Source organism: Branchiostoma floridae, chromosome 8, assembly GCF_000003815.2.
Source record: "Branchiostoma floridae strain S238N-H82 chromosome 8, Bfl_VNyyK, whole genome shotgun sequence".
NCBI lineage: Eukaryota > Metazoa > Chordata > Leptocardii > Amphioxiformes > Branchiostomatidae > Branchiostoma > Branchiostoma floridae.
The window spans coordinates 10,887,588-10,914,377 of record NC_049986.1 but is presented as its reverse complement, the minus strand read 5'-3'; the positions used below and the strand labels follow the sequence as shown (position 1 = coordinate 10,914,377).

General features: G+C 39.3%; 3 protein-coding genes across 4 annotated transcripts; all 3 read left to right on the top strand.

Annotated features, from left to right (window-relative positions):
- The first annotated feature begins 521 nt into the window (after window positions 1-521).
- On the top strand, window positions 522-5,370 carry LOC118421219. Its single transcript, XM_035828385.1, has 4 exons — window positions 522-575; window positions 2,758-3,630; window positions 4,571-4,754; window positions 5,339-5,370. Exons 2-4 carry the CDS (start codon window positions 2,776-2,778, stop codon window positions 5,368-5,370), a joined length of 1,071 nt encoding a protein of 356 aa, XP_035684278.1. The 5' UTR covers window positions 522-575; window positions 2,758-2,775.
- Window positions 5,371-7,900: 2,530 nt separating this feature from the next.
- LOC118421218 lies at window positions 7,901-14,297 on the top strand. The gene is made up of 11 exons (XM_035828383.1): window positions 7,901-7,938; window positions 8,490-8,555; window positions 9,115-9,412; window positions 9,768-9,805; window positions 10,510-10,738; window positions 11,115-11,206; window positions 11,427-11,541; window positions 11,900-12,003; window positions 12,217-12,269; window positions 12,504-12,669; window positions 13,274-14,297. Exons 2-11 carry the CDS (start codon window positions 8,502-8,504, stop codon window positions 13,490-13,492), a joined length of 1,368 nt encoding a protein of 455 aa, XP_035684276.1. The 5' UTR covers window positions 7,901-7,938; window positions 8,490-8,501; the 3' UTR covers window positions 13,493-14,297.
- Window positions 14,298-16,436: 2,139 nt separating this feature from the next.
- On the top strand, window positions 16,437-26,598 carry LOC118421409. Of its 2 annotated transcripts, none has more exons than XM_035828678.1 (14): window positions 16,437-16,494; window positions 17,535-17,850; window positions 18,163-18,251; window positions 18,951-19,048; window positions 19,413-19,594; window positions 20,351-20,440; window positions 20,939-21,080; window positions 21,734-22,024; window positions 22,581-22,684; window positions 23,046-23,181; window positions 23,600-23,723; window positions 24,124-24,332; window positions 24,968-25,116; window positions 25,442-26,598. In XM_035828678.1, the coding sequence occupies exons 2-14, from the start codon at window positions 17,605-17,607 to the stop codon at window positions 25,790-25,792; spliced, it is 2,211 nt and encodes a 736-aa protein (XP_035684571.1). In that variant the 5' UTR covers window positions 16,437-16,494; window positions 17,535-17,604; the 3' UTR covers window positions 25,793-26,598. The 2 variants fall into 2 exon arrangements, with proteins under 2 accessions (XP_035684571.1, XP_035684570.1); XM_035828677.1 differs by having other exon boundaries at window positions 21,731-22,024.
- The last annotated feature ends 192 nt before the right edge of the window (window positions 26,599-26,790 follow it).

Here is a 26,790-nt window from a genome sequence, read left to right as displayed (position 1 = left end):
GTTATTACCAACAGAACATCTGACTTCAACCCAATGCATACAGTCTCAAAACAATATACGTATTTACTTGTAATTCTTTGTCATTCACCATACAGTTTCCACATCGCTGACATTAGCACCAAAAAATCGGTCTTTTTTTTCAAATTTTGGAGTGTCGCACTACTTTATACCCGAAGTACCGTTGTTCCGATCTCGGATGAATACTATGTTCTGCGCCCTTAATCTAATTGAGGCAAACTATGCAATTTTGAAGGGGTTTGCAGACGAATAGCAAGAAAGATTATAAAATCGTACGTGAGAGACTTTTGTACTTTTACTTTTAGATAAATTTGCGCACATAGAAAACTGTTTTTCACCCTGCTAAATCAAATTACATGACACAACATTTCAAAAGGAACCTCAAGGTAAAACCTAAAATAGCACAGAAAATACCTACGTACCCCTATAACAAATTGGACAGCACCTAGAATGTATCCTCCCACACTCTTAGCAAGAATAACTCTTTATGAGCACATCACACGGTCTCTTTTGACCTTTGTGTTCCAAGGAAGAAGCCACGACAACTATACTCTTAGGTAAGGCATCATGTAACAATGTATAGCTACATTTTACAGTTTTCAGAGTTTTCTACTATGAGCACCTATGATCTACTATGAGCATAAGACATGAAATTATTAACCATATGCTTTCGTATGCATCTTTGAACAAAGTTTCTACAACATAACAGACTTCAAATGATTGGTTTGGTTAGAAATACAAAAGGCACCTCAAATCCAAATTTCATATTTTTCTAGGTTGACTTACTCGTCATTTTGTATTGATTTTGGAAATGGTAGTTTGTATAGTATTAACAAGAATTGATATACACACGTACTTTGTGCCTAAATGTGAGACATGGGAACACGTAGATGATATGCCCGGTTTGGCAGGCGGATATGTTGTCATCCACTCGCATGTGCGGTCAGGTTTTCTAAAATATACAAAACTCAAAAGGTAGAAATATTGTTAACGAAAGTTATAGATGAATCACTGTCTATTCATATTGTAGCGTAAGGAAAGGTTATTTTCTCGCTGTAGTCGCTACAAAAGCAGGTCCCATCTTCTTGACGATAGAAGTGTTGCTTTCTTAAGTCTTCAACAGATATGTGTATTCGAGTATCGTGGGAGTGTTCAGATGAAACGCGTACTATCTATATAACGTACAGTGTTTTCTTTGCTGTGTTTATGTTTGATTAGCAACGGGATACGTGGTCAGTCGGATTCTGTTTTTATACACCTTTTATATGCTGCATGAATGTGCCCCACTGAATCTTTTCCGTGCAAGACCCCATATGGTTAGGCAAGTACATGTACGTAAACACAGATAGTCTCTGTATCTAAACTAATTCCCTGCTCTGCATTATTTGCCTAACCTAGAATTTAAAATGCTAGTACGTAAAAACAAACCCCATGTACCCGTAAACGCATTGTAACCGTTTATATTATAGCTTATTGTATATTTTGCAATTATAGCTTATTGTATATTTTGCAATTATCAGGGCTAGCTCTTGATAATAGCCTCCGGCCCTTGGCTACCCTGAGTTGTATAAATCAAATCAAATAAATTCCAGTGGCAAGCTGAAAATGGCCAGTACGGTACTATGAAAAAGAGGAGGGGCTAGCCTACTTCGGAAACATCTGTACCAGTGACGTTTATACTTGGGGAGCGCTCTCAATATGGGCTAAGGTTCTCAATGCTGAGAAAGGACTCGGTTGAGCTAAGGCGGCCCAGGCACGCTCGATTTGTGTCCGAGTTCGGGCGCGTGTCCCCTTGTCCAGCCGAATTCGAACACGTGTTCCATGATGTTCCATATCGTAATTCGAACTGAACGCGCGTTCGAATCTGTGGTTATTTGCGACTTTTCAACGTAAACAGGCACCGTAAGGACCCTTTATCCTTGATGGGTGTCTGTGCGGCCAAGTTATGACATTTACGGCTGAAGTCCCAGCTCAAAATAACAGTATCGATCTTCATAGTACTCAAGTTTTACTTATTATCCCTTTCTTATCAAAATTGTCCGAGGGCATTTTGTGTAATCATTTAATGTTTTTGACTATGGTGCATTTTCAGCGAAAAATTGGGGGAAAATGGTCGTTTCTGATGTTTTCGGCCCCCCAAGAAAACAATATAATCCTAATTTAAAACAAAATACCCTCGGATAAAAATGATAAGTTTAAGGTTAGCTTTCATCCTTTAGAATATCATAATTGAAAGTCTTGTTTCCAGCTGGGACTAGACTCATGAAATAAACAACACTTTTTTTAACCAAAAAGTTTATTTCTAACCCAAAATCCGGTATGAAGAAAAATAAAATTACAAGTATTCGATGTGTTTAAGTAGTACTAAAACTGTGTGAAGTTTAATCGTAGTGCGACCGAGCAATCAAAAGTTACGATCGATGTATAGAATACTACTTTATGGGCCACCTTAAGCCAACAGAGGAAGTTTTGACGCGCAATTCCCTTTCCCAGCACTTAGAAATTACTCGGGGTATTTGCCCACTCTACCCTTGTGCCAAATTCAAGTTATTCAGTCTAGGAACGATGAATCGCTTTGAAGGTTTGACAGGAGAAAGAAGAAAGAAGAAGAAAGAGGCAGAAACATTACAAATAGAATATATTTCACTATACCTGTGGTATGGTTGAAATATTCGAAGTCCAAAGCTCCATCTCTACAAAAATTTTAATTCTTTCCAAAACATTGTATTTCCCTGATAGTTCTACGGAATACTGCCAATGATGGCAACAAAGGCTGAGATTATCATTCCACAGTCCGCAGAAGACATCTCCCCCTCCTGGGTGCAGTTGGTACTGCAGAAGGAGCTCCCAGGCATCATCATTACGGACGTCGATGTCAAAGGTCCCATCAACAAAGGCGAGGGATACATGAGCAACATCATCGCTTTTGATGCCGTGGGGACCAGGAACGGTACCAGTCAGCACTACAGTCTTGTGGCTAAAATGACAGATTTCAATTGTCCTTTCACTGAAATAAAAGAGTGGAAAAAGGAAACTCACATCAAAATGGAGACGAGAAAACTCCGGTTTTACTCCGACGTAGTTCCTGAGCTATTATCTGTGGCAATCCCAGGCACAGAGCGCGAATCTAAGCCAGGAAATATAGATGACCAGAATGACCCTCCGACTGATTCCTTATTCCTCCCAAAATGCTACTTTGCCGCCACCGATCCGAGCTCCATGGTGTCCGTCAGGGTTATGGAGAACCTGAAATCTCAGGGCTTCTCCATCAAACCCAACCGCCAGTCGCTGAGCCGTGCTGAGATGATGCTGGCTGCCGGGGCCCTAGCGCAGCTGCACGGCCTGTCACATCTAGTGGAGCTCCGGTCGGGCAAACCCCTTTCCGAGAAGTACGACTGGATCAAGACTACTTCCAGAGTTTGGATCGATGCACAGAGCTCCCTTTATCGGGACGGCGTGAAGGAATTCGCCGCAGCTTTTCCTAAAAAGGCAGACCTTACAGGGTTTCTAGAAAAGTTAGACCCCTATCGCGAGATACTAGACTTAGAGGAAGACCCGAGGCTTAAGGTGCTTTGCCATACGGATAGTTGGATAAATAACATCATGATTAAGGTAAGACATGACACGTTCTTCTTTTCTTGCTCAAATGTAAACATTGTGGGGTCACAATCAACTTCTCTTGAGACATTTTGTTCGTTCTTCTTCAAGAAAAGAAAACATCTTTTTTTTTTTAATGAATAAACCCAATTACCTGGACCAATAAGGCCAACTAAGCATAACCATGGCTTTCATAACGGTTATAAGTCACTTTGCTGTCAGCCTATTACGTAATAATATTATATAGCAAGTGGCAGGACAGAGTTGTAAGGCTGGTCACCATGTAAATATATCTAAAGAAGATTAGACAGTAATAGTTTGCTAGACTTAGACAATGTCAAGGTAAACGCCATGCTTGTACTTGCAATATTGTTTATTGTTAGTGTAGTTGATAAGTTACTTGCAAAGTAGCCGTCACCATGTAGTGTTCGATGACATTATGGAGCAAGTGGCAGGACAGAGCTGAAGTGGCTGGCCACTCTAAAATGCATTTATGACATATTGAACATAGCAGGGAATTGTTAGGTGTTTGCTTGCAAATGTTAGGTGTTTGCTTGCAAATGCGTCATTAATCGTTTTACATTATCAGGGCTCTAAATTAATTTTTGGGATTAGGTGCACTGGTGCAGCTTAAAAAATTGGGTGACCAAAACATTTTTGGATGCACCACTTAAATTTAAGTAATAACTCGATAATAAAGCTTAGTTACAAGCTATCAAATTCTTAAACAAGTGCCATGACTGACATTTTTTATCTTCCTAACACGTAGATGTCCAGAATATGATGTATACTAGTATACTTTGATATCTTTACATACATAAACGCAAGAAAATATTTGGGTGCACCCACAGAAAAAATTGGGTGCACAGCTCCAATTTTGGGTGCACCTGGGTGCACATGCACCCAATATTTCGAGTCCTGATTATGTTTCACCGTTGCTATTGTCTCAACACAGTTCGATGGTGACGTGCCCACCGAAGTAAGGCTGGTGGACTGGCAGACTCCCACATACAACCCGCCAACCATTGACCTGACTCTCCTGTTTCTTTGCAACACGAGCTGGGACGTCTTCCACAATTACAGAGACGACATCTTGGCCCACTATCACCACATACTGCAGGAGACCCTGGGTACAGGAGGTGGGAATCATTTTTTATCAGCGTGCATATTTTAGCGTGCATATTTTACAGTAAAAATTAAGGTTGGATGCTTCGTTTCCTATGATACATGACGTCAAGAAAGGTATAATGATTTCGGTGAGTGTGTGTGTTTTGTGTGTATGTGTGTGTATGTGCATAACTTGACTGTAACTGTGACTGGATCAGTATGCTAGATAGCAGAGCTATGAAAATGGAGGTCAAGTTCAATAAGTTTTTCTACGGCACTGTCGAGGAACGTCTGGTTCTAGTATCTCCAGTTCTGAACAACCTATGGTCATGACTTTTTGTTGGAGTTTCTGGCTCGCGTCTTTTTTTTAAATAAAGAGGTTTTTTGGAAGAAAATGCTAATAACTCAAAAACTGGTTGACAGTGATGGTCATGGCCTGGTTTACATGACTCATGAGGAAGTTTTTGTTTTGTTTTGAGCTTCTTCCTAGCATTGTTGTAAAGACACCCATTTCACCAAACGAGAAAGCAAAATCAATGTACGTATATGTGTATGTGATATCATACAAGTACTTTTTCGTTACAGAGTTCTGATGATATATATATATTGCCTTTAGAATCCTCGGGCCTAAAGAGCTGGAACAGTTGAGGGTAGACTTCAAAGCAGACTGTCTACACGGGTTGATCAACCGCTTCGTACGTCTGACGGCCCTGCCTGCAGATCCAGATCTACTGCGGATGATCCAAGAGATCCAGAAGTGGGGTGTGATCTAGAAATGCACTGAGTCTCATGATTTCAGTATTGAGATAACCGGAGATTAGGCCAGAGCATCTAAATTTTATAGCCTTGGTACTATTCTCCGCTGGTCGGCTTTGGGGTGCTTTACCCGGCCCAGTGCTAAGGCACTGACCTGCTTCTGTCATCCTGTCTGATTAGCTGCCCTTTGAGATTTCGCCGCCAGAGCTTGTAGCCGGCCTTTGGAGTTAACCAACCCCATATAAATAAGAACTCTCCGGCTTGCGCTAATTATCTGCACGGGCCCGCTACGCCTAAAGCGCCGAAGAGTATCTCGAGCGCCTCGATGGTATGGTACCCAGGCTAAAATTTTATGGATGGCATCCTCTGCAGAGTGAAAAAATAATGAGATAGGGCGAATCAAATAAGTTTCATGACTTCTACGAATACAGTCCTAGCTATCCTATCGCTAGCCAGTCACTTCTTTACAAATCATTATTTTGACCATACCACAACATATTTTCCCAATTTGGTACTTTCCCGTCATGCTGACCACCTCCGAATAAGAAAAGAAACGCTTGTTTTTTTTCTGAAATCAGGCAAAAAATTAACGAGCGTGTTGATGGCATCTAAAAAAATGTACTTACTATGGCCGCAGTATAACTGTCAGAGATTAATTGTGTTTATTTGTCTTAACATGACGGTCAAATGTGGCAAACAAAGTTATAACTATAATCAAACATCAGTATTCACAGTGAATGCAGGTTTTCGTATTAATTGTGTTTAGTATAAACGAACATAACACGTTGTTACTTAGTATAATTTATGTTAGGAACTTTATGCAGTACTGAAGCGTTAACTTTATGTATTCTATGATGGAACTGCAGCCTGGAAGGAGAGTTAGATACTGCTCTCGCCATTTTGAATAGTATAACTAGTACTAGTAATTCACGGAAATGCGCAGATAACTGTGTCACAAGTCCTGGATGTTTATAAAACAGGTTTTCATTGCTAAACTATCAATGCCTTTTTGACAACTGATTAGTTAGAGTGTAGCAATATATAGTTATGACTCATATAATTGGACGAACAAAGTTGTATTAAAATACAGTATATACAAACAATCATGCTTAAAGATTTTAATATGCTTCTCAAAGTTTTCGATCTTAACAACCTTAAGAATTAACTCTATAGAAATATAAATTATCGTTACAGTTTCTATATTATCTCTATGGCTAATATCAATATGGTTGTACTTGGAAATTCCTCGTAGGCACCGTAATGTTATATGCTAATAAGATTTAAGCATTTAATTATCTAATTCTAAGTTTCCAGAAGTAATAAAATTTTGTCCCAAGCACACATCTATGGGATGCACAATATATCAGCTATACGCCACTGACAGAACAATAATGTGGACATATATGCAAGACAAAGAAAAATTACATAATAACCCCAGACATCCTCTGAGAAATCCTCCGACTCCGAGTCAATCACACACACTGTGTGACACACACACACACATACACACACACACACACACACACACACACACACACACACATACATACATACACACACACACACACACACACACACACACACACACACACATACATACACACACATACACATACATAATAGCACACACACACACACACACATACATACACACACACACACATACATACACACACACACACATATATCATGATACACACACACACACACACATACATACACACACACACACACATATATATACACACACACACACACATACACATACGTACACACACACACACATATATACACTGACACACACAATCACAAACAAAAAACACACACACAAACACACTGACACACGCACGCATCAATTTTTTTTGAACGGCCCGTTTCTAAGTTATCGTGAACAAGTACTTGCAACAACAAGAAATGCCTATTATCAAGGAGTTTAGTTTTTATAAAGCCCCTGGCGATGACAACATCTCCAGGTACTTTCCAGAGGCGACTTGGGGAAAACCCGCCAAACATTCCTAACCCTTGACCGGACGATTACACTAAATTTTAGGTAACAATATGATAATTGTATATTCTTGTCTTCTCTTTTTAATAAAGCATCAAGATTTTCTACTAAATTTACATTATAAGGTATGGTATATTTTCATATTTTATTATTCCTAAAGTAATGTGTACGGTATTGATGCCAAAATTGCTATACCATACTTTTCATCCTCTCTATACGGCGATAGTAAATTCCAATGTTTATTAGCTCACTTCCGGGTCGCTGAAAATCGCAGATTTTTTATACACAGTATGTTGTACTTCAGTAACTGTGCTAGGCTTCACAGGGAACATGTACATTCAATCCCTGAAGACTGAGGCATAAGGACACGGTTTGTAGACGTCTGTTTAACGTATAACTATTGTTACGGGAGAGGAATCGAAAACAACTTCAACTTAGAACCGGCGCTATATTATAATATAGGTAAGTGACTCAGAGCTTGTTTTCTTTCAACCTTTCGAAGTTTAAGCTAAGGGGCAACGTGTTTTCCGGTAAAAGAAATACCGTTAATGATAGTATCGTCGATGCAACGTTGTCATTTTTTTTAAAATTTATATGACTGAAGCATTATACGATATACGTAGACCATGGTTTTACTTTCACTTTCGGTGGAACCTACTTAAAAACACGTAGCATGAAATACTAACTTCTAGCGGAAATGACGTCTTGTTCTGTTATAACGGTTCTGTAGTAACACTTCAATTAGTCTTACATTGGCCATGGAAATGCTCAATTCATAAAACGACGAACATTACCAGTTTATTTTTGGAGACGCCTCAGGGGTGGGGCCTCTGCTTAATATATACGTTGCATTAGGCTTAATTTGATTATCCCACATATCTAGAGACAATTCAGAGTTCTTTCTCAGGAGTTGGGTGCTTCTTACATCTATGCCAATCAGAAACTTACCATCAATATTAATAAATAAATTATCTGACTCATCACATGAATTTTTGTTAATGAAAACAGTGAGTTGAAGATGGCAGAAGAAGTGCCAACAGACCTTTTGCAGGATACCTACCAACAAGCACAGGTATGTATTGATAGTTCTTTTCATCGCAAGCTTATTTACATATTGGGTATGTTTTGATAGTTCTTTTTGATATATTGTGTTTTCATTGTGGCTTTATATATATTTACATATTGGGTATGTTTTGATAGTTCTTTATGATGTATTGTGTATTCAAGGTAAGCATATTTACATATTGGGCATGTTTTGATAGTTCTTTGTGATGCGTCGATGTAGGTTAAACAACCAGGTAATAACTAAATAAGGTATACCAAAAAAAGTAGTTACTCACGTAACTGGATATGGTTTTGGAAACGGTCAGACGTTTCAACTGGAATCCATCTTTGTGATGTATTGTGTATTCAAGGTTAGCAAATTTACATATTGGGCATGTTTTAATAGTTCTTTGTGATGTATTGTGTATTCAAGGTTAGCAAATTTACATATTGGGCATGTTTTAATAGTTCTTTGTGATGTATTGTGTATTCAAGGTAAGCATATTTACATATAGGGCATGTATTGATAGTTGATATTTAGACAATGAATGCTTCAACATTTGGAGTAAATTTTGATTCCATAACAGGACCTTATACCCAGGAAGGTGAAACGTGCTTGTGATATTCGGTACGAGGTCCTCATCAAACTGGGGAACATGTTGGATCGGCGCGACCCAGACGGTAACGACTGGAGGGTCATGGCGTCCAAACTGGACATACCGAACTCACGGATCGACAACATTGCCTGCAAGGAGACTGAGAAGACTGTGGCCGTGCTTCGGAACACTACCCACGTGTCGACGAGACAACTGGTGAAGGCACTGTATGAGATGGGACAGAGGGACGCTCTGCAGCTATTGGTTGACTTTTATTCATCAACTAACGGTAAGTTTCGAATTAATTGTACTTATTGATAAATGTTAAATTAAAATATACATTATATAATAAATGCAAGACACAGATGATATATATATATATATATATATATATATATATATATATATTCATTTTTTTTAAAGTTGCTGTCAATGAGACAAATATATAAAAGACTGAGAAATGACATAACATAGGCAATAAAATGTTGTAATTTTTTGTAATTCAATAATCAGTGCATGCCTTAAGTGTCAGCTGAATGATATGTCATTCACTTGCTTTAGAAATTCACACATTCGGAGGACATGAAATTAAAACAGAGCTAATAAAAATGTAATAAGATATTCATTTTTCCATATAATCATAGGTGAAGACCCTGAAGAACAAGTGAGGGCACATCCAGGGGTAAGGGAAATAAATAGTTTTATCATATTAGCCAGATGGAAAAATCAAAATAATTACTACTATCACAATGATATATACAAAGGTCACCTCACGTACATTTTGTATATATTACTTTTATTATTATCAATTTTTGGGGGGGAAGGGAGAAGACTCTGAGTATATGCAAAACCAGAATGGATTGGAAACTGCTACTATTTGTCAATAATTGTAATTAAGATGTTGTTTTTTCTGACATGGATATGTTGTACATGTAATGGTAAATTGTCAATTGCTTCAAACAATCAAACAAACAAAAAAAGTTACTGCTTAAAGTGTCATTGACTTAGAGAGAGATGGTCTATTCTTTGATGTATAGCATAGAGCTTATTGGAACCTTTAATCATAGTATTGTCCAATCTACATTTGTACATGTACATTTTGTATTTCAATGCTTGGAATTTTCAGTATATTTTGTTGGTGTTTAAAGACTAGTTTTTCCAGACACCCAATAGGTACAATGTAAAAATTGAATGAATCTGAGTGTAATCTGCAAACCATAACAAGACTATAAACCCTAGTGCTGCAAGCCTCCTGAATTTATTGTTCATTATGACTGACTGAGTGTCATGGGCTTTAGATTTACTGTTGAGCATTGCACCTGACCCCAAATACCACTCCATGCAAACCTTTTTAAAGCATAAGAACGTTTGACCCCATCTTTATAGAGAACCCAGTCAATGGATGGACCCACCGAGTCTGATGAACGCTATCCCGTCCAAGTCCGGCCTGACAGGGCAATGTCGGAGCCCGTACCTGACAGCGGATACAGCGGTGACAGTTGTCGCTTGCCGAGACAAGAGTCTGACCAGGGAAGGCAGGGAGCCACTGGCGGGCCTTCTCTGATGTCCTCCTTCTCTTCAACATCTTCCATGTCATTTCCACAGTTCAGCCAAGGTGCTTTCAACTTTTTTTAATCATTTTACATTTGAGAAATTTGACTCCTTTTGGTTACAATGCAGTGAACATAACTCAAGGTAAAGAAGTATTTTCAAGCAAAATGGGCCTGATATAAATAAATAGCTTCAGAGACATTGAACAGAAAAAGAAAACAGAACTTGGCATAAAGTAGCAGGTGCCTCTCCCATTGACTGTATGATCTGAAATGTGTCAGCTACTCAGCCATTAGCTTGATAGATTGAGTAATTCTATCACCTTCGAACCATTTCCTGTAACCTTCACTTTCTGTTATTTCTGTCTGTCTTCACAAGTACAACTTTACACATTTCTTTTATACATAGAAATGTAATTTTTTTCTTCTTTCATCTTGAAGGTTCAACAGAGGACCGTATAGAGGAGGATTTCTTCTGTGAGGAATCCAAACAGTTTTGGTACACTGTCAAGGGCAACTCAGCAGAGTTCAAGGTACATATACGTACTAATAATTAAACTATGCTTTGTAGTCAAATTAGAGACTTTTAGCAGACTTTTGAGTAACTGTTATCAAGTAGTTAGGACTAAAGTGGCTAAAATTAAATCACCTATAGCAAATCTTGAATAGCAAGTTGAAACTCTATGAAATCCAATGATATGAGCCTAATCCTTATAGCAAAGTCATTTGTTTTATCATTTCTGTGTTGTACAGATCTATTTCCACTTTGTGACAGCTATGAAGAATTCTTTTCCAAATGACCCACTGGCCACCCAGCTGAAGAACAACAAAGCCTTGAAACTCATTAAACATGTCTTTGGGATAAAAGGTACTGCTATAGACTCATTAACTCATTTGCTCACTTTCTCCCACTCACTTTCTCCCACTCACATGCCTACTTACCTGTAGTAAATCAATCACTTACACACTCACCTCTTCAATCACTCTTACTCATACACTCCCTCAGCTAAAACAGTTAGTCTCTCACTCACTCACTGTCACTCACTCACACACTCTCAGTCACTCACACACTCACTCTCACTCACACACTCACTCTCACTCACTCACTCACACACTCGCTCACTCACTCACTCACTCACTCAGTGACTACTATCACTGCCAGAACTTCTGTCTCACAATTTCTTGTCACATTTAATGCATTTTAATATTTTGTTTTCCTTTTCTAGGTGACAAGCGTGATAAAGTACAGGTAGACAAGTTTGTGCTCCTTCTTGGCTGGTTTGGACCGTTCAAAGCAGATGCACATGGACACTGTGTATGTCTGGCACAGGTACGCATTCCATTCCTTACAAAAATGAAACATATTATGTATACGATAGCTTAGAGAAATCAAGAAGAAAATATTTCCATGTGTGTGACTGTGTGTGTATGTGTGTTTGTATGTTGGTGTGTGTGTGTGTGTGTGTGTGTGTGACACTGTGTGTGTGATTTGTCCCTTCATTTGAAAATTTATTATCGTTAATATTTTACTTTCATCTGACAGATCCAGTCTTTGATAGACGGATCAACCACCAGAGTGGGCAACAGGCTTGATAGGTAACTTTAAACTGTAGTCATTTTTTGTTTTAGTTTTGAACATTAAGGTATTAACTTTTTGCTATTAAACAACACCATTTAGGAAAAAAGGATTTTTAGTCAGTCTAAGTGATTCAACTCAAGAATGCTTAGGCCTTCTGTTAGGTAAAAGCCGCCGCCATGGTTGAGCTATCACTTTCTGCTGCATGTCCAATCCACTGTATTAATATATTGTCTTATTGAATTTGAAAATAGCTGGTTTGCGGGTTACATGAGCCAAGACGAGGCGAACCGTCGGCTGAAAGGGCAGAAAAAAAGCACGTTCCTGGTGAGGTTCAGCGAGAGTCTGAGAGAAGAGGGCGGATTCTCTGTAGGGTTGAGTCTGGGAGAGGATCAGGAACCCGTGCACTTCAATATCAAGGTGGGATATTCAACATGAAGAAGAAAAAAATTTACAAGTGAACACTTTCACTCAAAGAAGGTTAGCATGTTTTCTATGAGGCAACTTCACCATTAATTGTATAGCTAGCCCTCTCCAATTCAACACTTAAAGCATTGTCAGTGAATTATTCCTGAAATGGGTCCATTTAATTTTTTGTATAGTCCTCTATTTGATATTTGTTGTTAACTGTTATTGTCCATATCCAAACAACCCATGAATACATTAAGCTTGATTTAAACACACTTCTGTATGGCCCACCCTACAGGGTAGGGGCCAATTACAGCCCTGGACTGTTACAGACCTGGACTTTGCATTACGGTTTCCAAAACTTTTTGGAAAAGTTCATTTTTATACACCAGATAATAGTCTAACCATTAAGAGTCCTCATGAGTTTATTGTTTAACATAATAATTGCTGAATCTATTTCATTTACTGTTATTTAGCTAGGATCTCTCCCTGTGGGCCCTCTTCAAAGATTCCATTGATATTTAAGATTTAGATGTCTGCTTACTATTACAAAAGGTACTCATGGCCCTTTGCTAATAGTCGTAAATTCAGTTTCGAACATTATTTTGAATACCAGGGAAATCCAGTGGTGGCAGCATCCATGGAACCGTTTAACGCACATCTGGAGTTTGTGCCAGACCACGAGCCAGCCAAAACGTACCCTGACTTGGTGACGCTGGTGAACAAGCGACTTACCAGCGGAAACCCAGTGTACGAGGACGTGTTCTGTGTCCGGCCATGCCAGGACTTGCCCTTGAATGTGACCTTCACAGGTTACGAGGAAAATGCGCGGTAGAATGTAAAGGCGTAGCTATGCAGTTTTTAGCTTAAATATTTTGTTATGCAGTTATAAGAACATAATTGTCATAATCTGCAGTGTATTAGTTACTGTAAATGCACAAACTTTCGTGGTGGTTTAATGTTCGCAGTTTTTGCTTTGGCCACTTTACCGTGAACTTAAAATCACCGCAAACATTTTTGTGGCAGTAAGAGACTACAGTGCATGATGTAACCGCAAACCCAAAACCACCGCAAAAAGTCGTTTTTTCCGCTACCGCGAAATTAAATCCCAGCAAACTTAAATGCATTTACAGTATCAAATGTTGGTTTGTGTGAAACTGTGCACTGGCATAGGGGTAAAAGTGTTTTCCCTGTAGTGGGAAGGTCTAGAGTTCAAGGTCAAAACCAAAGACTTGTAAAGAAATGCGAGCACTAGTCTAAGACTCTGCGTAGCACTTGAAATATATTCTATGGTAGTTGAACACGTGTGCTGTGTCTTGCACTACAAAACTACGTTATGCTTGTTTTAACTGTGTTACAACTGAAAGACATCGAAATTTTAATGTTACATTTTCATCTTGCCAAAAGATTGACTACTTGTATGATGAACAAAACTAGATCAGTTTTAATTAACAGTCATGAAGTGATGTAGTAGTAATGGTTGACTGTGAACTGTGTTGCCACCTTAACTGAAAGACATCGAAATGGAACATAACATTCCATCTTGCCAAAAGATTGACAACTTGTAAGCTGTATGAGGACCAAATCAATTAAATTGGATCACTATATAAAGTTTTTAACAGTCATGAAGTAATATAATATTGTATTATGAATGTTACTGTCACTTTCAAGAGACTACTGTTTTGCATCACACAATTCTCATTACTGTATTTACATGTAACGTTAATCACATATTATCCTTTTTCTGTAGTTACAAGTTGTTGATTTATGGATGATATGTTGGAATAGCATCATAATTAGAAACATACAGTACATTGTTAAATACATGTATTGGTGTTGAATTAAAATGATCACTTATTTGTCATCAAATGTTTGAAAAACATTTTTACTTGCCACTTATTGTCATTGGTAATCCTCTACAAAAGATGTCACTGTACAAATTGTCTAAAATGACAAATTTGTGTTGCATATCTATGTCTTATAAAGGCTCTATGTTTTACAGTGTATTTCCTGTGTATTATATCCAATTTTTTTATTTTAATTGAGACATTTATTGACACAGTATTATGAATGATTGTTCTTTTGTAGATTTATTTGTTTTACAGCGCTGCATGTGAGCTGACTATAGTAGTTAGAACATTGCATCCTTATCATAAAATACAAAATGTTTGCTTCAAAAAGATAGCTTAGTTCACCCTTTATGATGATTTTATGGAAAGCATTCATAGATTATGTAGTGAAATAATTTGTATATCATAGTGCTAATGTGAAAAGTGCCATTTTGATTAGATGTGAGGTTGTGAAGTTTATGATTATGCTGACTTGATGTACGTTTTCGATGTTGCTTCTATCAAACAAAGTGTGTTCAAGATTACAAGCATTTTACAGCAAACAACTGAGTTTTGTCATTTGTCAACATAGTGCCAAATGTGGGACCCATTATGTCCAGATAGCAGAGGTCCACCCCCCCCCCCCCCCCCAAAATGCCAACACTAGTTTACTTTTACCTGCGATGTAACCTAACGTTATATCCATTGTCTTTAAAATGGTATTTGGGAATATCAGGTCGATGGTAGTTTCAAGTTGCGTATCCCCGAGTGTCTAGTTACATCCGTGAATATTCATGGAGGTCATATTTTCACTAGCGTTTGTCTGTGTGTCTCGTGTCAGCAAGTTAACTTAAGAACGGCTGTATGGAATGGTTTCATACTAGGTGTGTTTGTGGGGTGAAAGTTGGAAATGATTTGAATGTGGGCTTCCTAGCAGATGCCCTTTGTACTGCAGCGGTGATTCCGGCTTTGTTATCTCGCATTTTGAACAAACTATGGTTACCGTAATGATTTTGGGGTGTTAGACAGCTCTTGTGCTCGGGAAGAAGTGCCCTGAGTTTGGGCCATACAAAGACTAGGTTTGGAAGTGCAGGTGTATGTTTGTAAAAACATCTGGGTAGCTTTGACAAAGATGCACACTGAGATAGTAGTTATGCAATTGAGGAGGTCATTTGCATGATAAATTGTTAAATAACTATTTCTTGTCCCGGACATGATACGGTCTTGACATTTGGGTGGCAGGTAGCTCTTGACGTCAAGACAAATTTCAGCCCCATTAAGTCGAATTTTGGAACTGCAGGGGCATTTTTAAAGAAGATAACTGAAGAAGGAACAACGGATTTCCATTATTCGGGGCATGCAAGTAGCTTAAGCAAAGATGTATAGAAAAACGGAGATGCAATTTGCATAATAAATGAGGAGCTTACTAGCATATACATGTAATTCCATTGTTTTCTATAACTGGACTTCAATAAATTCATGACTAGTGGAACATAGACAGATACCGGTACCAAATGAGGAACTGATTTTCATTATCAATGCAAAAATGGCAAAAGCTGATTGGATTTTTTTTAATTTCATAATATATGTTACATGTGTAAGCACACCGATGAACACCACCATGCATTCATCGTGTTATTGTGTATGTTTACTATGTTATTTACATAACATTTACAAAAGCTCTAAATATTTAATGCAGGTATGAGGTCGCCGAACTCTAGTTTTAGGATATACACTTAACGGCAAAGATAGATCACTTTACCTTCATTTCATCATATTGTATTTCGCAAGTAGTATCTACAACGGATACAGTATAAACTTAGTTTTTATGAGAACGCTTAGGTTGTATATGTTATATTTGCCAGATACGCAAAGGCACACATAAACACCTGTTAATTTCCATGCACTTTGGCACCCCTATAGCAAAAATGGTATAGTCCACAAAGAGCACGCTGGTCTTACTTCCGGGTTTCGGTGCACCAACGATCGCGATTGGGGCTATCGTCACGTATGTTTTGCTCGTTTACTTTCCTTTAGTTACCTCATTTCACTGCATTTCTTATGGATTTGATGTATAACGGTGTAAAGGACGAGTATGATAGAATGCCAGGCGAAAAAAGTCTAGGAAATATCGCAAACAGTTACCTTGTAAGGGGGTAATCATTGTTGTATGTTATCATTATTTGTCCATTTTTAGCCCCTTTAATTGTAAACAATTTCTTCGCGATATAAGTGAATCATTTGTGCGCTGTTATCTAAGTTCTCAACTTATGACGACCACTCGTACTTAACCCCAGATCACCTTTATTCGTGCGATAACCTATGTCCGTTGTTATATCAAACTACATTGCTATTCAAGTGGGTTAACCTATACCCATGAGGCCCGTGAGTCATACAAAATGTAACATTTGAAAATATTACAGTTCGAAACCACAGATATCCTTTTACATCCTGTTGTTATTCATTTTACTCAGCGAATAAAGGTGAACTGGCTGTTATTAAGTCTTTTTTTGCTGATAACTGTTATCCACGTGTATTGTCATATTTTTTGTAGCATGTAGAAACAAGGACGTTATATAATAATAATCATCTGGTGTATTTTGCCAGCCAGTAGGTACCCAGTATGAGTAATGAGGCTGTTTAACGTGGTCGAGGCACCTCCTCGAGCACGGGACCCCCGTTTTACGTCCCTCCCGGAAGACGATTTCGTGGAAACTTCGTGAGGCTACAGCAATCCGGACGTCCTTGGTTGGTCTCCCATCCAAGCACTGTCCGGACCGTCGCGTTGCTTAACTTCCGAGATCGAGGGATCGGGTGTACCAACGCGCCACGCGGCCGTAGCTAATTATATGAGATCTCATATAACGTCCTTGTTAGAAACAAGGAACAAGGAGACAATTTAAGTGTAGAAAATACTAGAACTGACAGAGGTTCCCTATCTATCGCAACACATAAAACAACATTATGGACATACATATTCAAAGAAAAAAAATAAACATCATGAGTGTAAAGTAATGTCCTAAGTTTCACATTATGAATGTCATTTAGGTACTACATATACTCCATGACGCCTCCTGGTACAACATCGAAGTATTTCCCTGTCGAGTTTTGCTGAGAAATGCCACCTGTCGGAACTGGGAAGAACTGCAGGTTCGAGGGGCAAGGATTCGAATCCACGCTAAGCTCAGTTCTAGAGGACATTGACTCTGCGCTGTTGCTTCTTGCGGACGGCCACCCTGCCAGACAACATTGTGTGTTGGCCAGAGATAAAATAGAATGGTTGCTAACTACTGAGCAGAACACAGTACGCCAAGAAGACCTTACCCAGCCATGGGAAAAGCTCGGAGAAGGAGCTTTCGCAAAGGTATGGTGTTGTGCTTCTTCACCTTTATCCGGGACATCCATCGACTTGATTAAATGAAATGGCAGTTTTATACACCTAATAAGTAGATAAATTGTCGAGGACAAACGTAACTATATACAATCACTGTATTGCGCATTTTGTAATGTTGGAGACTTGTAATTAAAAAAAGATAGATAAATCCATCCTAATTTCTGACCAAATTGGACAGAAAAGGCCAGGTCACACAGCGTTGATGGTAAAATGTTTTATAGTATAATGATTGACGATCAACAAGTATCAAATGGATTTTTATCTTCATTGTCTCCCTGTAAGGTCTTCAAAGCCCGATTGAAAGGCTCGACTGTAGCTGTTAAAGTGCAGATGAATCGTGACAGGACAATAGTGGAACAACGTGTCTTGAGGTAAGAAATTCTGGGCTGCAACAGATAAGAAAAAAATACATACAAACAGACGCACTCGTAATACACTTTCTCGTACCAGAAACGTTACTTTTCTTTGTATCCTACATATTTGGCGAATTGACTTGCGATCTAGATCTGTCCCTCTGGCTTTTTCAGCCTTGCCAGCCCTCAGCCAATCAGATACACTTCCACCTGTTATAGAAGGGGAAGTTACCAACCAATCACGTTGCCTCCTGATCGTAGGCGGGGACGTGATTGGTTGACATCTGGTTAACGTAGCGTGGAATGCGGAACGTAGACCAACATGCCAGCGTCGTTTTTGACATGAAACAAAGAGATAGCTGTTGCAAGAAGACATAAACAAAAATGCTTTGACGGCAAGCTTAAGAGGCTGCCTTCTTTCTATCCAAAAGAAAAGAAGCTGCCACAGTAAAACAAATACTCTCCTTATATTGAGTGTTGAACCATCCTTTTATTCCATATATTTGAAAAGAAAACATAAGTTTATGCTCAAAGAAAGTTCAATTGAAGGTTTCTTTATGTTTCGCCGAATTTCGTGAATGATGTCCTGTCACAAGACTGATGTGGAATGTCGTTTAACATGATACAGTTGTATATATACTTTTATAAGATTTCAATACTTTTAATGAATATGAATATCACTCCCGTACGCTGATTAATTTTTTTTATATCCCTTAGGCATCTGAGCCATGAGAATATTGTGGCATTCCGTGGCACTGGTCACCTGTCCGAAGACGTTGGCAAGTACGACTTAAAAGCAGGGAACCAATTTATCGGTACGTTCAAAGCTTCCGTTGATATTACACAGTTCTTATTCCGTTTGATTATTCTGCGCTTAAAATACTTTTTTTCATTTACAGCATACAACATAATGTATTTCACGAAAAGAGTACCAGCTACATGTAATACATGGGAATGACTCATTAAGTTTCTAGTACTTTCTACAGTAGTTTTCTTTTTTTATCCGGACTCTGACGAACACTGATTTTTAGGGATCGGAGTGTGGCGTCAGTAGTGGATCAAAAGTGCCATGAAGTCAATACCTGTCGCTGTCCCAGTTCAATCTGGGTTGGTGGGTCTATACGTTTATACAGTGACTATTAGTGACGGTATCATGAGGTTTTCCCTTGTGTTCCCCAGTGATGGAGTATCTCCCTGATAGCCTGCTGGATTACGTAGAGAGACGGAAGACTCCGGAACGACAAGGTTTGACCGCGAACATCGTGTGGAAACTAGGCGGCCAGATCGCGCATGCGCTGCACTACCTGCACACGCTGCCAGACCCCATTGCACACAGGGATCTGAAACCCGATAACGTGCTGGTTAGTTTATCATTTCTATAACTTCGTCATTCTGTATTATATATTAGCCACGAAATAGTATTCCAGGTCTGTTGCTACTCCGTGTTTCACAGCTGCCAAGTTATAAAGGGAAGGACATCCCCATTTCAAGAGAAGTATCCCCTTGAAAGTCGATGGGTGTCCCCTTGTCTAGAGCAGTGTGCACATTTGCGAGAGACACCCCCATTCGATTGGTCGGGGTGCAAGTGTTCCTGCATGATGAGCAGGTGGTGTTGGGCCCGTGTCTCAAAAGCTTGCAGACCACTTCCAGTGATCAGATGTGATCAGGTGCAGGATTCCAGACCATGTGGTCAGAGACACTGGTGGTAACTGCTGCGTGAATGAAGGTCCTACCAGTTGAGTGTGTTCGTAAGACAGGTTCAGTATGAGCATGTCTTGAACACTTTTAAGTGTTCAAGACTTGAACAACCGCAACAGCTTAAAAGCTGGTGCGGTTGTTCAAGTTTCTAAATGTAAACGTCTTAGGCAGCATTTTTTTCAGGACTGTTGCGCAATGGTTTGCTGTAGTTAGGGGGTAATCATTATCGTATCGGTAGTTTTACTAGTTTAGTTTAATCACAACTACGCATTTACAAAAGCCGACGTTTTCATGACCGTCTGTCTTCCGAAGACGAATGCTGACTAGCATTGCCAGGGCATTGCAACTAGGTGTCGCTCCTACATTTTTTACAAATGCAGACCCAAACGTAACGGGTTGTAATGTATCTTTATTTTTAGCTGGATCCGGGATCATTGAGCATGCGCGTGAAGCTTGCAGACTTCGGACTGGCCTGTCATAGTTACGAGTTACGTGACAGAAAAGACGAGGTGAGCTATATGATAGTTCATTAGATTTAGAGTACATGCGTTTCAAATTGAAAAAAAAAGACGATGGTCTGTTATCGTTAAATATCTTCAAAGAACAAAAATTCTTGCACAGTATTTCATCCACCGCTTGTATCTCTTAGTAACAACCTAGATTTCTGCTTTGAAGCCCTTGGTGCGACTGAATAAAAGGAAATGAATTTGAAACGAAATGTTAAACTAGGCAGGAAGCCCGCCTATATAGCTTAAGAAACACCCCTTGTAGTAAGCACTGGCCAAATCTTTTCCCTGGCTAGCGACAGAGGATGACAGAAGGTTTACGGAGGGGCTTAGACGAATTGGACCAATCAGTGAGTTGGACGAACCGAATGTAGTTCCAGACTCCGTGGTAAGCAAGCGAAAAGATTGAGCCAGCTGTCACTGCGGAGTATGGCACCCAGGCTCCCATGTAGTATACATACAATTATATTTCCATATTTTCTATCTGTTACATTTTCACAGCTTGCCCAGATAAGGTGGAGAGCGCCCGAGTTACAGCATTATGGCAAAGGTGCCGCTACTGGTGAGCAGGTATCAACTGGTGATGACGAGGATGAGTGGTCAGACTCTGATGACCTAGAAGATGACCCACCTGTAACTGAAGGTGAAAACATGACAAATATTGTATATCAGGCTCAATGATACATAAATTCGTTCCGTTTTATATTAGAAGCATACTACATATAAGTCTCATCTAATATCGCATCTGTGTGCTTAGTAAAGATATGCCAAATAGATGTCTCGATTAAAGGTGAAAGACATTATTTTAAGAACTGAAATCAAACGGTGCACAGTTTTCTTCAGGATCATAAACATCCTAATGTTTAACTGAACACCTAAGTCGCCATTGCAAAACTGGATTCATTCTTTAATTGTAAGGCTTGAAATTGACTAATATCAGATTGGTGTGTATTTTGTACTAGCGTCGATGTTCATTTAATTTTACACCATCAATATCATGGTGGAATGTAATCACAACTGTTGTATCTTAGAGGCAGCGATTGGATGAGTACTTTAAGTTGTTGGACACAGCCGTAGTAATATAAAGAAGAAAAGTCACGCTAGTATGCTTTTATCCACGGGGTTACCAATATCTGTTGCTTCCAAGACTGCCATATTTTGAAAATATTGCAACTTGAAACCTCCGCCCGTTGACTTGATATTCCAAAGTATCCTGCCTTTTTTTTTAAACACAACGAATATAAGCCTCCGATAAAGGTGATCTAGCATTCATATTTTCGTTTCTTGGCATAGAAGTCCAGCAGGTAAAAGATGATGAAACGCCACCTTCCATTGAGACGTTCATGCGAGCCGACATGTTCTCATACGGCTTGCTTCTGGGCTACCTCATCACCGGGCAAAAGCCTTACGACAAGTACGGAACACTCACGCTACAGAGTAAGGCAGCCACCACTACCCAGGCGCCACAGAAAGTCAGTCCTCATGATTCACTGACTGGACCTCTACCAGAGATCATCAAGAGCTGCTACGACGATGAGCCGACTGCACGACCAACTTCGGGAGATGTTGTTGCTCAACATTTCAGTGGTAAGATTATATCTCAAAATATTGATTTGCACCTTTCTTCTGTGAGTATCCTTCATATCGATAAGCCAATGACTAATATAAGTTCTTTGTCTGCAAGAAATATTCTACACACACACCAACGTTTTATTCGAGCGTCAATGCTAACTTCCTCTGAGAAATGAGCGGGGAATGAAAGCTCAGTCACATTTAGGGTCACACTCTTCGCACTGCAGCGACATCTAGCGGATTGTGTACAAAAACCATCTGTTATCCACATCCATTTCATTTTGGTGACATATAGAAGACTCTTTACACTGATTATACATCGATTAGGGAGCCAGACATACAATTTATTCAATAAAAAAGTTCACAAAGCCGAAATGCTAGGTTAACGGTTTCATGGAACAATGGACACTTTCAGTCTCCTTACTCACAACCTTAGCAGTGACATTTTAACCTAAAGATATCTGCGTCTGGTTTCAGCTCTGTTGTAATATATATTCAAAGTGAAATATCGGGTCAACTTGTGCAATTTTGATAAATTTTAATTATTCTGTTTGTATTTTGTCCATGGCAGTTGACGAGAACCCATACGAATCAGAGGCGTTGAAAGCGGAGTTTTTCTCCTGTGGGTTTCTACAGGACACCAAGATCTTCGTGGCTGATTCCCTGGTTGGTGAGGTAAAGCAAGTCCCCTTTCTTACGAATAAGCTTGAGTGCTTTCACTTGACGTCTTCGCTGTGTCTGCCTTATTTTTGTGTCATTGTTTGCATTTTTGGGAAAAATAACAAAAGGACATCTTATGACCTTCTCCGATATCATTGAACAATTTTATCTTCAAATGAGACCAATATGGGTGCTTCATTGATATGGAAAGTGGCTGAAAAAATATTGGTTGAAGTATGTACTCAAAATGTAGCCATTATTTCGTCACAGATTAATCCAGAGATATACGGTGGTGTACCTGAAGCTTGATGGATTGATAAAATTGTAAATAATGCCCAAATACTTATCATTGTTTTCTTCTCGCCTTTGACCATAGTCTACCCAAGGATTCCGGTATGACGGCCACCGACCTCAGGGGTACCCAAAGGAATGTCTGGATTGTTACGTGGAGGTGAAAGACAAACCCTATCATGATATACCAGAGGACTGGGAACTACAATATGATTACAACGGTAAGATTCATATATACAGTTGGATGGGATTTTTACTTGCGTTATTTTATGACGTTAAACTATCTCACAGCTATTGTTACACTGGGTATTTTCATTGGTAAAGCCTTTGCAGATACATGATGAGGACAATTGATTAGTAGAATTATAAGGCTTACAGATACATTACGGAGACTTTGATTGGTAAAGATCATCACAGGTAAAATAAGATGATTTTTATTGGTAAATCAATTTAATGCATATAAGAATTATCTTGATAGTTGCAGATGCATGTACATAACAATAATTTCATTGGCGAAGTCCTTGCAGGCATAACAGATTTTCATTGGTGAAAGTCTTACAGATAAATAACTGTGAATTTTACTGATGAAGCGCTTGAAGGTACATAACAATGATTTTGGTTGTTGGTTACCCTTTTCAGATTATTACTTGACGTTCAAACACCAAGCTGAACAGAAGATTATTGACGACAACCCGATGCTGGCACTGAAAGAGCTGGTGACAGATCGAGCAGGAGCGGAGGAAGAACAGAAACTGGAACTTAAGTGAGTTTGGTGAATTAATGTTTTATTATTTATTTTACCAACGGTTGTAAACTTCTTAGTTTTATTGATTCTTGTTAACAGGTAGATACAAATAGCAGAACAAAAAGGAATGTTTTCTTAATCTGTTTCTGTATTTTATTCTTGGACACTCTGCGACAATTGGGTATATTTTGGCCCGGTCGATCGGGCCCTGGAATTATTCAACTTTGAATTAAAATCAACCCCGGACCCGGCGACAAATAGGCGTCGTAACCTCAACGTAGAAACACCGCAAGCTAACCCACACTGTATCAGGCAAGCACACGTCACCAAAGCATTTAGGATACTTAGAACCTATCATTTGACCTTTCCAAACTCCACATAAACATTCATGTTTTACTGCATTCCTGGAACATTGCAGGTTTGTTGAAAGTACTTACTGTCATCATCGCGCCATGAGGGAGATCTGGCGTAGTTTCCAGGAGCCAGAACAGCGGGAGTTAGTGCCGTGTAAGAGCATCGTTCATCCACACTTCAGCACGTCCTTTGGACTACATGTGGCCATACTCACCAACGAAGGGCCGGGCAACCCCCAGAAGTTCATCTTCGCAAGGCGAGCAAAGCGGGAAGGTGATTTATGATTTACTACATTATGATATACATTTGTTGTGCTACAGTCATTTATCGGGATGTCCCTGTAGCTCAACTGGTAGCAGCCTTACTGTAGATAGCAAATGTAAGACCCCTGTTTAGGCCTAACATGCTGAAGTATGGATGAACGATGCTCTTACACGGTACTAACTCCTGCTGTTCTGGTTCCTGGTTAACGTCAGGGCCTTTATGATACCCGTCTTTCAGAAGGGACGTAAATGTTGGTCCAATGTTTCTTAAATGTGGCTTGCGAAATTTAACCAATTCATTGAGTTACTTAAAGGGCGTATGACCGTCTCTTGCGGCAGCGGGACGTTGCAAAAAATCTAGACAAGTGGGGAGGGTTATTGAACTTTGACCTAGACCATAATACACTACGATTGCACATGCGAAGTTGAAACCAATTGTGAAATGCAACAGGGGCGAGCAGAACAGAAAGAAACAACATGCGGACACCCGGGATCGAACCCGGGTCGGCAGATTACAAGTCCAACGTGCAAACCACAACACCAAAAGCTCAGAGCTGTTGGCGTGGTCAGTTTGGCAGGGCTTGAACCCCACTGTTAACATGGAATACCTTATTGTAATGGTATTCTTCTGTCTGTATTATCCAGGAATGGCCAGTCCCGGAACCTTCACGTGCGGTGCGGTGGAGAGTTGTTCAGTGAAGGACTACGTCGTAAAGGAAAACGGCGACACATACTTGTCACTTCTTCAGACAGCCGCTAGGGGGCTGGATGAGGAACTCCGTGTTGGCCTAAAGGTGACATAGATATTTGACAACTAGAGCCAACAAACACAAGAACAATCTAAAACCCTTAAAAACATAAAATGCATGTTGGCTCAAGTCGTTATTAAAAGATGAGACAGAAGGATAATAGTATTTTACTGGAAGGGTGATGTTACGTATTACTAGTATGTAGTTGAGTTATAATTTGAGGCATTTCAAGTCATAGTCGTTATCAACAATCGGTGTTTTTAAACGACTGAATCGTGCACATAACATAAAAATATTCACAAAAACTTATATTTCAAAGAGTTATGAAATCTGCGTCTTGTTCAGTAACTGCATGTTTTCTGTTCCACAGGACCGTGACATTGAGGCACTGGTTCTCAACACCGTGTACCTAAAGTTTGACAACCACGAGTGGGGGCTGTGCGGATATGTCGACCTAACCGACCCGCGCATCGCTCCGGAGGCCCGCCTGAGCTTCGACCAGCTTCGCGGTCGCTTCACCACGGGCCCGAAGGACAAATTCGAACACGAGGAAGTGGTAGCTGTAGACTTTGAACTCGTGCCCATGGTGGAGTTTGTGAGACAAAACTATCGAGATTTTGCCAGTTCGGCGAAGCTAGTTGTTGTGAAGGTTTTGCAGGCGTTTTTTGGGGTGGCAGCTGTGGAACATGCGTTTAAAGCTCACGCATTACCACCAAACTAGGTTGAAATAAGGACGAACAAGAAATACAGTGAAAATTGCTGTGATGGAATTTTCTCATTTACCCTGCAATGTCTGCCTATTTTGTATGAAATCCATCCAGCCGTTCTTTAGCAAACAATATATTGCTACGAGTGTGGATGCAGGAATAAGGACGTAAATACTGTATTGACATAATGCATATTAATCGTTTCTACCTGTTACCATTGACATAATGCATATTAAACGTTTCCATCTATTATAATATATTCTCTTTTGTAAAGCGCTGTATATCATATGTATTGGCCCAAGTACATAGATATAGAGTCTTGACGATACAGAAGTATATTGAAAACTGTCTGTGTTTGTTTTTGGCAACGGTTTACTAGATCAGCATGTGATCATATTCATTACTTTTACTCCATCTACAGTAGTATAGAAGGGAGATGGGATTTGAAAGTGATATTTAGCTATTGAAATAATAAGAAGGACCTAAATGTGTTTTATTCATGGGAGGCAATATGAGTTCTTCTTCCAAAAATAGTGAATTGTACGTAAATCTTCATCTTTTGATATAAACAACGAGGGCATAATATTATGTAAAAGGTTGATAATACTACATTGTTTGTAAAATGTAATTTGTAATAAAGAATTTCTCATTTTTCCAGTATAGGAACGTCAGTTTATCCCCGGAAATATTTTATATCTACAAAAATCGTCCAAAACATGTTGTGGAGCGCGGGCGATGCCATTTTATTTGTTGTATCCATCGTCAGTTTGATTTTTACGAATTAGCATATTGTGCTATTCTGCGAAGTTGTAACAAATAAAAATGAGTGTTCAATACATTTTGTTCGTGACAGATTTTTTAGATTTGGCAAATACGCCAAACTGTCAATAATGACAGAACCTCCTTATTCAAAGTTAACGCTATCGCAAAGTGATGTTCATTGTTTGAAAACGTTCGTAAAATTTGCCCGTATAACGACAAGTTATGACAGGGAGACGAATTTTTTGGCAGT

Excerpts from the sequence above, each read along its gene's own strand:
- LOC118421219 (XM_035828385.1), top strand. The coding sequence starts at position 2,776 with ATGATGGCAACAAAGGCTGAGATTATCATTCCACAGTCCGCAGAAGAC. Across the intron at positions 3,631-4,570 it reads TAAATAACATCATGATTAAG|TTCGATGGTGACGTGCCCAC; the intron begins GTAAGACATGAC and ends GTCTCAACACAG. Across the intron at positions 4,755-5,338 it reads GGAGACCCTGGGTACAGGAG|AATCCTCGGGCCTAAAGAGC; the intron begins GTGGGAATCATT and ends TATTGCCTTTAG.
- LOC118421218 (XM_035828383.1), top strand. The coding sequence starts at position 8,502 with ATGGCAGAAGAAGTGCCAACAGACCTTTTGCAGGATACCTACCAACAA. Across the intron at positions 8,556-9,114 it reads ATACCTACCAACAAGCACAG|GACCTTATACCCAGGAAGGT; the intron begins GTATGTATTGAT and ends ATTCCATAACAG. Across the intron at positions 9,806-10,509 it reads AAGTGAGGGCACATCCAGGG|AGAACCCAGTCAATGGATGG; the intron begins GTAAGGGAAATA and ends CCATCTTTATAG.
- LOC118421409 (XM_035828677.1), top strand. The coding sequence starts at position 17,605 with ATGCCACCTGTCGGAACTGGGAAGAACTGCAGGTTCGAGGGGCAAGGA. Across the intron at positions 22,685-23,045 it reads CTGATTCCCTGGTTGGTGAG|TCTACCCAAGGATTCCGGTA; the intron begins GTAAAGCAAGTC and ends CTTTGACCATAG. Across the intron at positions 23,724-24,123 it reads GAACAGAAACTGGAACTTAA|GTTTGTTGAAAGTACTTACT; the intron begins GTGAGTTTGGTG and ends GGAACATTGCAG.